Raw genomic sequence first — 14,860 nt, 5'->3', positions numbered from 1 at the left:
AAAAAAATGCAGGCTGTATATAAGCAAATTGGCTATTGCCTTGACACTTTCAGCTAAACCAAACCAACCTCGATTTTGACCAGGATTCTGAAACCGGAAGGAAGCTGCATGACTGCTTCATGCGTGCTTGAACATCTTCATGCTGAGCCAGTGCAGGTAGACAACCACGATTATTACAGGAAGCGACAACGGCACAAGCAGACAGTAATACCTGCAGAATTACGAAGAAGGCGTGAATTTCTTGTATAATTTGCACGGGTTGTACGGTGTTGCACAAGGATCACCTTGTTTAGTGCATGCTTAACAAGCATCTCTCTTGGTTAGATGTTCCTTACCAGTCGTTTTGGATGGTGGCCAGGAATCCATTTTGATGTGGCGGAAGCAGCTTGGACACGACGGCAACGTAGAAGAAACACACGAACAATGTGAGCCCAAAGGCAATAAACGCCGAGCCGATCAGCTGATCGGTAGGAAAATCCATCTCTGGATTTCCTAGTCTTGTTGATCTCTGATGCGCAGACCCGGTGGGAGCGGACATAGTAGTAAACCCTGAAGAAGAAGAAATCCAAGTTAATAGCTACCATGATTGGACTGAGTCAGATCTGTTGGTTTGGGTTGGGATTGTCGGTTTCGAGCGGCAGAGAGGGGAGTGGGAAGGCACACCCGGTGGGTGCTCGTAGCCGGCGAAGACCACGGCTGCGAGACGAAGGTGGCGGACGCGGGGGCAGACTCGGATTTGACGTTGCTGTGGCAGGGGAGGCGGTGGTGGTCGCCGAGGCTGGGGAAGGACACCGATGCATTGGCTAGCAGCAGCGCGACCACGAAATTTCCCCGGCACAGGCACTCAATGGAGGCGGACAGTGATACCATCCGAGGCTTGGCGGCGAGGGCCGAGGGGGACTACTACTAGGGGAGAGAGAGAGAGTGAGCCGCCGCCACCGCCTGGGCCTCCACTCCATGGGCCATGGCCCAGACGGCCCCAAATCTGCTCCTGTACGTTCACAAGTGGATGAATGACTCGGGGACCGACAAGCCAATGCATTACCATCGAGACATTACAAAAGTCTGGGGGGCTAGCTTAAGTAGACATGTGAATCAGGCTTCAAGTTACAAGCCCCATGGGCAGCTAAGCTGCCTGCTAAGCTACCCTATTACACAATCTAGAGTAGATAAACTGAACAATGCACAGAATTAGATAGTAACATAAACGAGCAACCATTTGGGCTTCGGTCCACATCTCCATTGAGCAGCCAGTCCCAGGGTTGTTGCATTGCATCTGTCTCCAAACTTGTTCTTGGCATGCCAAGTTGCGCCACCCATTCCAGACTCATTTGGACAGCCAAGGTTTCCAGCTTGCGGAGCACCTGAAACCCGGCGCAAAGTTCCCTGCCCCCAGCTTCAAGAGATTCACCATCTGTTATCATCAATCAATTTCCTCACATGATTCCTTCCTTTTCCTGTCTGAAGCATACGCATGGAAGAACGTGTTCCGGCCCTCTTTTGGTCAGCCATGAGGTACAGACTCACCTGTTCCTGACATGTTCTCTGGGTTCACCTGTTCCTGATATATGCTTCTTCTCCTCCTACAATTTTCTAGATCCCTCTTTACCTCGCATATCCTCTTCTCTAAATCTTCCAAGAACATTGTTGTCCAATCTCCATAGCTCTCTGAGCACCTTTTTAATTTTTATGGATTTCCATCATACTCACCTCACCCATTCACTCTCCCTTGAAGGTTGAAACTCCCATCCATGCCTACTCAGCTCGGGCAGCACACTCTTCCTCATCTAACCACCTTGCTTCAAACTTGCGCACCACCATCCCTGGTTGCTCACACCATTTGGATTCCCCCTCCCCCCTCCCAGCATCCACAACGGTGATCAGGGTGTCGAGGATCCCCATTTTCAACATGCACTAGGGGAAAATGACACCTCCATGCATTAAATTATATATACTACATCTGAATGAAGCACCTCCATTGTGAATTGTCGGCACCCCGAAAAAACTTATATATACATCTGAAAGAAGTGCATCCAGATTACATCTTGGAGACAGCAAAAAAAATGCAGGCTGTATATAAGCAAATTGGCTATTGCCTTGACACTTTCAGCTAAACCAAACCAACCTCGATTTTGACCAGGATTCTGAAACCGGAAGGAAGCTGCATGACTGCTTCATGCGTGCTTGAACATCTTCATGCTGAGCCAGTGCAGGTAGATAGCCACAATTATTACAGGAAACATCAACGACACAAGCAGACAGTAATACCTGCAGAATTACAAAGACGGCGTGATTTTTTTGTATAATTTGCACGGGTTGTACGCTGTTGCACAAGGATCACCTAGTTTAGTGCATGCTTAACAAGCATCTCTCTTGGTAAGATGTTCCTTACGAGTCGTTTTGGATGGCGGCCAGGAATCCATTTTGATGTGGCCGAAGCAGCTTGGACATGACGGCAACGTAGAAGAAACACACGAACAATGTGAGCTCAAAGGCAATGAACGCCTAGCCGATCAGCTGATCGATAGAAAAATGCATCTCTGGATTTCCTAGTCTTGTCGGTCTCTGATGCGCAGACCCAGTGGGAGCGGACACAATAGTAAACCCTGAAGAAGAAGAAATCCAAGTTAATAGCTACCATGACTGGACTAAGTCAGATCCATTGGTTTGGGTTGGTGAAAGGGAATTAGGCTTACACCTAGTTCCTAAATAATTTTGGTGGTTGAATTGCCCAATGCAAATAATTGGACTAACTAGTTTGCTCTAGTGTATAAGTTATTCAGGTACCAAAGGTTCACAACAAGCCAATTATAAAGACCAATGTTGGGTTCAAAATAGAGAGCTAAAAGCATCCCGAAAGGCTCCCTGGTCTGGCGCACCGGACTGTCCGGTGTGCCACCGGACAGTGTCCGGTGCACCAGGGGACCTCGCGCTGAACTCCTCAGCCTCGGGAATTTTCAGAGCCGGCGCGCTATAATTCACCGGACTGTCCGGTGTGCACCGGACAGTGTCCGGTGCTCCAAGAGGTCGCGGCTCTGGAACTTGGCAGCCTCGGAAAATTGCAACGGCTGCTCCGCTATAATTCACCGGACATGTCCGGTGTACACCGGACTGTCCGATGTAACAGCAGGGCAACGGCTACTTCGGCGCCAATGGCTACCTGCGGGCGCATTAAATGCGCGCCAGCGCGCGCAGAAGTCAGGCACGCCCATACTGGCGCACCGGACACTCTATAGTACATGTCCGGTGCGCCACCGGACATCCAGGCGGGCCCAGAAGTCAGAGCTCCAATGGTCAGAACCCAACGGCTTTGGTGACGTGGTGAAAGGGAAATGTGCCCTTGGGCCATTTCTAAGTATTTTGGTGATTGAGTGCCAACACAAGTGCTTAAATGTGAATCTATGCCCATGGATGAACAAAGTGCAAATCAAGAGCAAAGGTATGTTTCTAAGTCTTAGTACATTGGTTTTGTGTACTAATATACTTGTCTAAGTATCAGAAACAGAAAGAAGAAGAAAAGAGAAGAGTTGGCTGTGTATAGCCAAGAGGCTGTTTCGGTCTGGGGCACCGGACTGTCCGGTGGTGCACCGGACAGTGTCCGGTGCGCCAGGCTGGCTCGAGCGAAGTGGCTGCTCTCGGGAATTCGCCGACGACGTACGGCTAAAATTCACCGGACTGTCCGGTGTGCACCGGACTGTCCGGTGAGCCAACGGTCGGCCGCGCGATCTGCGCGGGACACGTGGCCGAGCCAACGGTCGGAAGGGGGCACCAGACTGTCCGGTGTGCACCGGACATGTCCGGTGCGCCAACGGCTCCCAGATCTGCAACGGTCGGCTGCGCCATTTTAGGAAGGAGATCGGGCACCGGACAGTGTCCGGTGTGCACCGGACTGTCCGATGCGCCCGATGACAAAAGGCAAGATCAGCCTTCCAGAATTGCTCTCAACGGCTCCTAGCTGCCTTAGGGCTATAAAAGGGACCCCTAGGCGCATGGAGGACAACACCAAGCAACCTTAGAGCATTCTTGATCATCCACACTCAGTCTTTGCGCATTCGTTTGTCATTCTAAGTGATTCGAGCTTCGTTCTAGTGAGAACTTTGAGATAGTCTTTGAGCTCGATTCTTGGCCGTGTGTGTGCGCATTTTGCTGTGGATTTGTGTGTGTTGCTTCCCTTCCTTACTCCGTGATTCTTTGTGAACATCAAAAGTGTAAGGGCGAGAGGCTCCAAGTTGTGGAGATTCCTCGCGAACGGGATAAGAAAAGAAAAGCATAACACTGTGGTATTCAAGTTGATCATTGGATCACTTGAGAGGAGTTGAGTGCAACTCTCGTCCGTTGGGACGCCACAACGTGGAGTAGGCAAGTTTTGTACTTGGCTGAACCACGGGATAAACCATTGTGTCTTCTCTGTGTTGAACTCTTTGTGGTTATCGTATTGTGCAAGATCTTCTCTCTAGCCACTTGGCGATTATTGTGCTAACACTTAACAAGTTTTTGTGGCTTAAGTTTTTAAGTTCTACAGGATCACCTATTCACCCCCCCTCTAGGTGCTTTCAATTGGTATCAGAGCCGTTCTCTTCAAGAAAGGGACTAACCGCCCGAAGAAATGGATCCTAAAGGCAAGGGGATGGTGATCAACGACAAGGAAAAGGAGTCCTTCGTCAACGAGCCAAGGGATGACAAGTCCAACGACTCGGGCTCGGGCCACAAAAGAAAAGATGGGAGGAAGAAGAAGACAAGGCGCATCAAGGAAATTGTCTACTACGACAGCGACGAATCTTTCTCCTCCCAAAAGGACGACGACGACTACGATAGACGAAAGACGGTTAACTCAAACTTTTCTTTCGATTATTCGCGCATCCCGCATAGTTCAAATACTCAATTGCTCCCCATTCCACTTGGTAAGCCCCCTCACTTTGATGGAGAGGACTACGGATTTTGGAGCCATAAAATGCGTACTCACCTGTTTTCTCTCCATCCAAGCATTTGGGAGATTGTGGAAAGTGGAATGAAATTTGATAGCTCGGATAGCCCTGTGTTTATTAATGAACAGATTCATAAAAATGCACAAGCTACTACTGTGTTGCTAGCCTCTTTGTGCAGGGACGAGTATCACAAGGTGAGCGGCTTGGACAATGCCAAGCAGATCTGGGACACCCTCAAGATCTCTCATGAGGGAAACGACGTCACCTTGCTCACCAAAATGGAGTTGGTGGAGGGTGAGCTTGGACGGTTCGCAATGATAAGGGGCGAGGAGCCGACACAAACATACAACAGGCTCAAGACCCTTATCAACAAAATAAGGAGCTACGGGAGCACGCGATGGACGGACCACGACGTCGTCCGCCTAATGCTAAGGTCATTTACCATTCTTGATCCTCATTTGGTAAACAATATACGTGAAAATCCTAGGTACACCAAGATGTCGCCCGAAGAAGTTCTTGGGAAATTCGTTAGCGGGCGAATGATGATCAAGGAGGCGAGGTACGTGGACGACGCCTTGAATGGTCCGATCAACGAGCCGCAACCCCTTGCTCTCAAGGCAACACGAAGCAAGGAGGCGCTACCTAGCAAGGTGACACAAATTGAGGCGGCCGGACTTAATGATGAAGAAATGGCTCTCATCATCAAAAGATTCAAGACGGTGCTTAAAGGTCGCAAAGGACAGCCTAGCAAGACCAAAGCCAAGGGGAAGCGCTCATGCTTCAAATGCGGTAAGCTTGGTCATTTTATTGCTAACTGTCCCGACAATGATAGTGATCAGGATCAAGGGAACAAGAGGGAGAAAAAGAAGAACTATAAGAAGGCAAAGGGCGAGGCTCATCTTGGCAAGGAGTGGGATTCGGACTGCTCTTCGTCCGACTCCGACAATGAAGGACTCGCCGCCACTGCCTTCAACAAGTCATCTCTCTTTCCCAACGAGCGACACACTTGCCTCATGGCAAGGGAGAAGAAAGTAAGCACTCATAATACTAGTACTTATGCTTCTTCAAGTGAGGATGAGTCTAGTGATGATGATGAGATAGATTACTCATGCTTATTCAAGGGATTAGATAGAACCAAGGTAGACAAAATTAATGAATTGATTGATGCCTTGAATGATAGGAATATATTTTTAGAAAAGCAAGAGGATTTGTTGTATGAAGAACATGATAAATTTGTAGAAGCTCAGAAATCTCTTGCTCTAGAAATTAAGAGAAATGAAATGCTCTCTAGTGAACTATCTTCTTGTCATGAAACTATTGCTAAGTTAAAGAGTTTTAATGATGATTTAAATGCTAGACTAGAAGTAGCTAGTAAATCTAATTCTTATGTAGAAATTGTTGAAACTTGTAATAGGTGTAAAGATTTTGACATTGATGCTTGTAGTGAACACCTAGTTTCAATTTCCAAACTTAATGATGAATTGGCTAGTCTTAATGCTCAACTTAAGACTAGCAAGAGTAATTTTGATAAGCTAAAATTTGCAAGGGATGCCTACACAATTGGTAGACACCCCTCAATTAAGGATGGACTTGGCTACAAGAGGGAAGCCAAGGACTTGACAAGCCATAAGGCTCCTATCTCCGCCAAGGAGAAAGGGAAGGCTCCTATGGCTAGTAGTGCTAAAAAGAACCATGCTTTTATGTACCATGATAGGAGACATACTAGAAATGCAAATAGAAGTTATAATGTTTTTGATTCATATGTTTATGATTCTCATGACATGTTTGCTTCCAGTTCTTTCTATGTGCATGATAGGAATGTTGGTAGGAGAAATGTTGTTCATAATATGCCTAGGAGAAATGTTGTTAATGTTCCTAGGAAAGTTAATGAACCTTCTACAATATATCATGCTTTGAATGCTTCCTTTGCAATTTGTAGAAAGGATAGAAAGGTGATTGCTAGGAAGTTAGGGGCAAAATGCAAGGGTGATAAAACTTGCATTTGGATCCCTAAGGAAATTGTGACTAACCTTGTAGGACCCAACAAGAGTTGGGTACCTAAGTCCCAAGCCTAAATTTGCCTTGCAGGTTTATGCATCCGGGGGTTCAAGCTGGATTATAGACAGCGGATGCACAAACCATATGACGGGGGAAAAGAAGATGTTCACCTCCTACGTCAAGAATAAGGATTCCCAAGACTCAATAATATTCGGTGATGGGAATCAAGGCAAGGTAAAAGGGTTAGGTAAAATTGCAATCTCAAATGAGCACTCTATCTCTAATGTGTTTTTAGTAGAGTCTCTTGGATATAATCTGCTATCTGTTAGTCAATTATGCAATATGGGATATAACTGTTTGTTTACAAATGTAGATGTGTCTGTCTTTAGAAGATGTGATGGTTCACTAGCTTTTAAGGGTATTCTAGACGGCAAGCTTTACTTAGTTGATTTTGCAAAAGAAGAGGCCGGTCTAGATGCATGCTTAATGGCTAAGACTTGCATGGGCTGGCTGTGGCATCGCCGCTTAGCGCATGTGGGGATGAAGAACCTCCACAAGCTTCTAAAGGGAGAACACGTGATAGGACTAACCAATGTTCATTTCGAAAAAGATAGACCTTGTGCAGCTTGTCAAGCAGGGAAACAGGTGGGAGGCTCTCATCACACCAAAAATGTGATGACAACATCAAGACCCCTGGAGCTGCTACATATGGACCTCTTCGGACCCGTCGCCTATCTGAGCATAGGAGGAAGTAAGTATGGTCTAGTTATTGTTGATGACTTTTCCCGCTTCACTTGGGTGTTCTTTTTGCAGGATAAGTCTGAAACCCAAGGGACCCTCAAGCGCTTCCTCAGGAGAGCTCAAAATGAGTTTGAAATCAAGGTGAAGAAGATAAGGAGCGACAACGGGTCCGAGTTCAAGAACCTTCAAGTGGAGGAGTTCCTTGAGGAGGAGGGGATCAAGCATGAGTTCTCCGCTCCCTACACACCACAGCAAAATGGTGTGGTAGAGAGGAAGAACAGGACGCTCCTCGATATGGCGAGGACGATGCTTGGAGAATTCAAGACCCCCGAGCGATTTTGGTCGGAAGCCGTGAACACGGCTTGCCACGCCATCAACAGGGTCTACCTTCACCGCCTCCTCAAGAAGACGTCGTATGAGCTACTAACCGGTAACAAACCCAATGTATCTTACTTTTGTGTATTTGGGAGCAAGTGCTACATTCTAGTAAAGAAGGGTAGAAATTCTAAGTTTGCTCCCAAAGCTGTAGAAGGGTTTTTGTTAGGTTATGACTCAAATACAAAGGCGTATAGAGTCTTCAACAAATCATCGGGTTTGGTTGAAGTCTCTAGCGACGTTGTATTTGATGAGACTAATGGCTCTCCAAGAGAGCAAGTTGTTGATTGTGATGATGTAGATGAAGAAGATGTTCCGACGGCCGCTATACGAACCATGGCGATTGGAGAAGTGCGGCCACAGGAACAAGATGAACGAGATCAACCTTCTTCCTCAACAACGGTGCATCCCCCACCTCAAGATGATGAACAGGTTCATCAAAAGGAGGCGTGTGATCAAGGGGGAGCACAAGATGTTCACGTGATGGAGGAAGAAGCGCAACCGGCACCTCCAACCCAAGTTCGAGCGATGATTCAAAGGGATCATCCCGTCGACCAAATTCTGGGTGACATTAGCAAGGGAGTAACTACTCGATCTCGATTAGTTAATTTTTGTGAGCATTACTCCTTTGTCTCTTCTATTGAGCCTTTCAGGGTAGAGGAGGCCTTGCTAGATCCGGATTGGGTATTGGCCATGCAGGAGGAACTCAACAACTTCAAGCGCAATGAAGTTTGGACACTGGTGCCTCGTCCCAAGCAAAATGTTGTGGGAACCAAGTGGGTGTTTCGCAACAAACAGGACGAGCACGGGGTGGTGACGAGGAACAAGGCTCGACTTGTGGCAAAAGGTTATGCCCAAGTCGCAGGTTTGGACTTTGAGGAGACGTTTGCTCCTGTGGCTAGGCTAGAATCAATTCGTATCTTGCTAGCATATGCCGCTCACCATTCTTTCAGGTTGTTCCAAATGGATGTGAAGAGCGCTTTCCTCAATGGGCCAATCAAGGAGGAGGTGTACGTGGAGCAACCCCTGGCTTCGAGGATGAACGGTACCCCGACCACGTGTGTAAGCTCTCTAAGGCGCTCTATGGACTTAAGCAAGCCCCAAGAGCATGGTATGAATGCCTTAGAGACTTTCTAATTGTTAATGCTTTCAAGGTTGGGAAAGCCGATCCAACTCTTTTTACTAAGACATGTGATGGTGATTTGTTTGTGTGCCAAATTTATGTCGATGACATAATATTTGGTTCTACTAACCAAAAGTCTTGTGAAGAGTTTAGCAGGGTGATGACGCAGAAATTCGAGATGTCGATGATGGGCGAGTTGAACTACTTCCTTGGGTTCCAAGTGAAGCAACTCAAAGATGGCACCTTCATCTCCCAAACGAAGTACACGCAAGATCTGCTAAAGCGGTTTGGGATGAAGGACGCCAAGCCCGCAAAGACTCCGATGGGGACCGACGGACACACCGACCTCAACAAAGGAGGTAAGTCCGTTGATCAAAAAGCATACCGGTCAATGATAGGGTCTTTACTTTATTTATGTGCTAGTAGACCGGATATTATGCTTAGCGTATGCATGTGTGCTAGATTTCAATCCGATCCTAAGGAGTGTCACTTAGTGGCGGTGAAGCGAATTCTTAGATATTTGGTTGCTACGCCTTGCTTCGGGCTCTGGTATCCAAAGGGGTCTACCTTTAACTTGGTTGGATACTCAGATTCCGACTATGCTGGATGTAAGGTCGATAGGAAGAGTACATCGGGGACGTGCCAATTCTTAGGAAGGTTCCTGGTGTCATGGAACTCTAAGAAACAAACCTCTGTTGCCCTATCCACCGCTGAGGCCGAGTACGTTGCCGCAGGACAGTGTTGCGCGCAACTACTTTGGATGAGGCAAACCCTCAGGGACTTTGGCTACAATCTGAGCAAAGTCCCACTCCTATGTGATAATGAGAGTGCTATCCGCATGGCGGAAAATCCTGTTGAGCACAGCCGCACAAAGCACATTGACATCCGGCATCACTTTTTGAGAGACCACCAGCAAAAGGAAGATATCGAAGTGTTTCATGTTAGCACCGAGAACCAGCTAGCCGATATCTTTACCAAACCTCTAGATGAGAAGACCTTTTGCAGGCTGCGTAGTGAGCTCAATATCTTAAATTCGCGGAACTTGGACTGAAATGTAGCATACATGTGTTTATGCTTTTGATCATATTCATTCTGCATTTTGTTGTTTATTGTGGTGCTCAAGTTGTACAAACACTCCCTGGACCTCACAAGTCCGTTGCAAAGTGATGCACATGTTTAGGGGGCGATATGTTACAACTTGACCCTTTGAAGACTAACCATGTGCTTGAGTTTGATGATTTAGTCTCGAAGATGGATTGAAAGGGAAAAAGGTGGACTAGGACCATGAAAGACTTCCACTGCACTCCGATGAGAGGGTAACTTATTCCAAGTTCATCTTTAGACTCTTATTGCCTATTTGCTCTTAATTAAAGATTTTGGTGAGGCAATAGGGTTAAAGGGCCAAGATTGATCCCGTTTTGGTGCTTGATGCCAAAGGGGGAGAAAATAAAGGCCAAAGCAATAAATGGATCAGCTACCACTTGAGAAACTTTGAAAATAGTAGGATAGAGCTTTTGGTTTGTCAAAACTCTTGCATTGTCTCTTTTGTCAAAAGTTGGCCTCTTGTGGGGAGAAGTGTTGATTATGGGAAAAAGGGGGAGTTTTTGGAATCTTGAATCAATTTTCTTTGGAAAACCTCTCTTTATGTCTCTACAAGTGGATTTGACTTAGAGATAGGATTTTGAGTTTGATTTGCAAAAACAAACCAAGTGGTGGCAAAGGATGATCCATATATGCCAAATTGAATCAAAATAAATTTGAGTTTTTATTTGAAGTGATATTGCACTTGTTCTAGTTGCTTTATGTTGTGTTGGCATAAATCACCAAAAAGGGGGAGATTGAAAGGGAAATGTGCCCTTGGGCCATTTCTAAGTATTTTGGTGATTGAGTGCCAACACAAGTGCTTAAATGTGAATCTATGCCCATGGATGAACAAAGTGCAAATCAAGAGCAAAGGTATGTTTCTAAGTCTTAGTACATTGGTTTTGTGTACTAATATACTTGTCTAAGTATCAGAAACAGAAAGAAGAAGAAAAGAGCAAAGTTGGCTGTGTACAGCCAAGAGGCTGTTTCGGTCTGGGGCACCGGACTATCCGGTGGTGCACCGGACAGTGTCCGGTGCGCCAGGCTGGCTCGAGCGAAGTGGCCGCTCTCGGGAATTCGCCGACGACGTACGGCTAAAATTCACCGGACTGTCCGGTGTGCACCGGACTGTCCGGTGAGCCAACGGTCGGCCGGGCCAACGGTCGGCCGCGCGATCTGCGCGGGACACGTGGCCGAGCCAACGGTCGGAAGGGGGCACCTGACTGTCCGGTGTGCACCGGACATGTCCGGTGCGCCAACGGCTCCCAGATCTGCAACGGTCGGCTGCGCCATTTTAGGAAGGAGATCGGGCACCGGACAGTGTCCGGTGTGCACCGGACTGTCCGGTGTGCACCGGACTGTCCGGTGCGCCCGATGACAGAAGGCAAGATCAGCCTTCCAGAATTGCTCTCAACGGCTCCTAGCTGCCTTGGGGCTATAAAAGGGACCCCTAGGCGCATGGAGGACAACACCAAGCAACCTTAGAGCATTCTTGATCATCCACACTCAGTCTTTGCGCATTTGTTTGTCATTCTAAGTGATTCGAGCTCCGTTCTAGTGAGAACTTTGAGATAGTCTTTGAGCTCGATTCTTGGCCGTGTGTGTGCGCATTTTGCTGTGGATTTGTGTGTGTTGCTTCCCTTCCTTACTCCGTGATTCTTTGTGAACATCAAAAGTGTAAGGGCGAGAGGCTCCAAGTTGTGGAGATTCCTCGCGAACGGGATAAGAAAAGAAAAGCATAACACTGTGGTATTCAAGTTGATCATTGGATCACTTGAGAGGAGTTGAGTGCAACTCTCGTCCGTTGGGACGCCACAACGTGGAGTAGGCAAGTTTTGTACTTGGCCGAACCACGGGATAAACCACTGTGTCTTCTCTGTGTTGAACTCTTTGTGGTTATCGTATTGTGCAAGATCTTCTCTCTAGCCACTTGGCGATTATTGTGCTAACACTTAACAAGTTTTTGTGGCTTAAGTTTTTAAGTTCTACAGGATCACCTATTCACCCCCCCCTCTAGGTGCTTTCACGTGGCTGGCGCACCGGACATGTCCGGTGTGCACCGGACTGTCCGGTGCACCATGCGACAGACAGCCCCACCAAACGGCTAGTTTGGTGGTTGGGGCTATAAATACCCCCAACCACCCCACATTCAAGCTATCCAAGTTTTCCACTTGTCAACCACTTACAAGAGCTAGGCATTCATTTCTAGACACACCAAAGAGATCAAATCCTCTCCAATTCCACACAAGGCTTTAGTGATTAGCGAGAGAGATTTGACGTGTTCCTTTGAGCTCTTGCGCTTGGATTGCTTCTTTTCTTTCTCACTTGTTCTTGTGATCAAAACTCCATTGTAATCAAGGCAAGAGGCACCAATTGTGTGGTGGCCCTTGCGGGGAAGTTTTGTTCCCGGTTTTGATTTGAGAAGAGAAGCTCACTCGGTCGGAGGGACCGTTTGAGAGAGGGTAAGGGTTGAAAGAGACCCGGCCTTTGTGGCCTCCTCAACGGGGAGTAGGTTTGCGAGAACCGAACCTCGATAAAACAAATCCGCGTGTCACACTCTTCATTTGCTTGCGATTTGTTTTGCGCCCTCTCTTTCGAACTCGTTATTATTTCTAACGCTAACCCGGCTTGTAGTTGTGATTAATTTTGTAAAGTTCAGTTTCACCCTATTCACCCCCCTCTAGGCGACTATCAATTGGTATCAGAGCCCGGTGCTTCATTAGAGCCTAACCGCTCGAAGTGATGTCGGGAGATCACGCCAAGAAGGAGATGGAGACCGGCGAAAAGCCCACTACAAGCCACGGGAGCACTTCATCGGAAGAGTCCCGCACCAAGAGGAAAGAGAAGAAGAAGGACTCCTCCAAAGGGAAGGAGAAGAAATCTTCTTCACACCACAAAGAGAAGAAGGAGAAATCCTCTTCCCACAAGCCGCATCGGAGTGGGGACAAGAGAAAGAGGATGAGGAAGGTGGTCTACTACGAGACCGATTCTTCATCGGCATCCACCTCCGGCTCCGACGCGGCGTCCGTCACTTCTAAGCGCCAAGAGCGTAATAAGTATAGTAAGATTCCCCTATGCTACCCTCGCATTTCTAAACATACACCTTTACTTTCCGTCCCATTAGGCAAACCACCAACATTTGATGGTGAAGATTATGCTAGGTGGAGTGATTTAATGAGATTTCATCTAACCTCACTCCACAAAAGTATATGGGATGTTGTTGAGTTTGGTGCACAGGTACCATCCGTAGGGGATGAAAACTATGATGAGGATGAAGTAGCCCAAATCGAGCACTTCAACTCCCAAGCCACAACCATACTCCTCGCCTATCTAAGTAGAGAAGAATATAACAAGGTGCAAGGGTTGAAGAATGCGAAGGAGATTTGGGATCTACTCAAGACCGCGCATGAGGGTGATGAACTCACCAAGATCACAAAGCGGGAAACGATCGAGGGGGAGCTCGGTCGCTTCCGTCTTCGCCAAGGGGAGGAGCCACAAGATATGTACAACCGGCTCAAGACCTTGGTGAACCAAGTGCGCAACCTCGGGAGCAAGAAATGGGATGACCACGAGGTGGTTAAGGTTATTCTTAGATCACTCATCTTCCTTAACCCCACTCAAGTTCAATTAATTCGTGGTAATCCTAGATACACACTAATGACTCCCGAGGAAGTTATCGGGAATTTTGTGAGCTTTGAATGTATGATCAAGGGCTCAAAGAAGATCAACGAGCTTGATGATCCCTCCACATCCGAAGCACAACCGGTGGCATTCAAGGCAACAGAGGAGAAGAAGGAGGAGTCTACACCAAGTAGACAACCAATCGATGCTTCAAAGCTCGACAACGAGGAGATGGCTTTAATCATCAAAAGCTTTCGCCAAATCCTCAAGCAACGGAAGGGGAAGGATTACAAATCCCGTTCCAAGAAGGTTTGCTACAAATGTGGTAAGCCCGGTCACTTTATTGCTAAATGTCCATTATCAAGTGACAGTGACAGGGATAACGACAAGAAGGGCAAGAGGAGAGAAAAGAAGAGGTACCACAAGAAGAGGGGCGGCGATGCCCATGTGTGCCGCGAGTGGGACTCCGATGAGAGCTCCACCGACTCCTCCGACGACGAGGACGCCGCCAACATCGCCATCACCAAGGGACTCCTCTTCCCCAACGTTGGCCACAAGTGCCTGAAGCGTCCCCAATCCTCTGGGACTCAAATGTGATACAATTACTAGTCCCAGGAGGCTAGTAAACACATTTATACATCAGATGATACCAAATCTGCTTAAACGAGACAAACCTACAAAGGTGGCGAACAACTTTAAGAGTTGGTCCACAACTCGGGACATATCATCAGAGTGGGGCTGAAGCAGCCCGATATACGCAGCGAAGCAATTCAGCGGTCCAACAGCCACAGGCAAGGTTGGGAACAGTCGTAACTCTTACCCGATCTCCTTTTTCTGAAAAAACAACAAATAAGCAAGGGTGAGTACAAACGTACTCAGCAGCCCACCTTCACCCGCGGAATGGGGAAATCAGATATAATGCATGGAATATGTAGAGCTCAGGATATTTGCAGAAACAACAATATTTTATGCAGGGTTGTTTTGAAAAACATTT

General features: G+C 47.3%; 1 protein-coding gene and 1 pseudogene across 1 annotated transcript; both read right to left on the bottom strand.

Moving 5' to 3' along the window:
* Positions 1-870, bottom strand: LOC118476811 (uncharacterized). Its single transcript, XM_035966585.1, has 3 exons — positions 675-870; positions 336-549; positions 1-211 (listed from the first exon to the last, which is right to left on the bottom strand). The coding sequence occupies exons 1-3, from the start codon at positions 868-870 to the stop codon at positions 118-120; spliced, it is 504 nt and encodes a 167-aa protein (XP_035822478.1). The 3' UTR covers positions 1-117.
* A 1,187-nt stretch (positions 871-2,057) lies between these two features.
* The window catches only part of LOC118476810 (uncharacterized), a 29,714-nt pseudogene continuing 16,911 nt past the window's right edge, over positions 2,058-14,860 (bottom strand).

Source organism: Zea mays, chromosome 3, assembly GCF_902167145.1.
Source record: "Zea mays cultivar B73 chromosome 3, Zm-B73-REFERENCE-NAM-5.0, whole genome shotgun sequence".
Classification (NCBI taxonomy): Eukaryota; Viridiplantae; Streptophyta; class Magnoliopsida; order Poales; family Poaceae; genus Zea; species Zea mays.
This window is presented reverse-complemented; position numbering and strand designations above follow the sequence as displayed.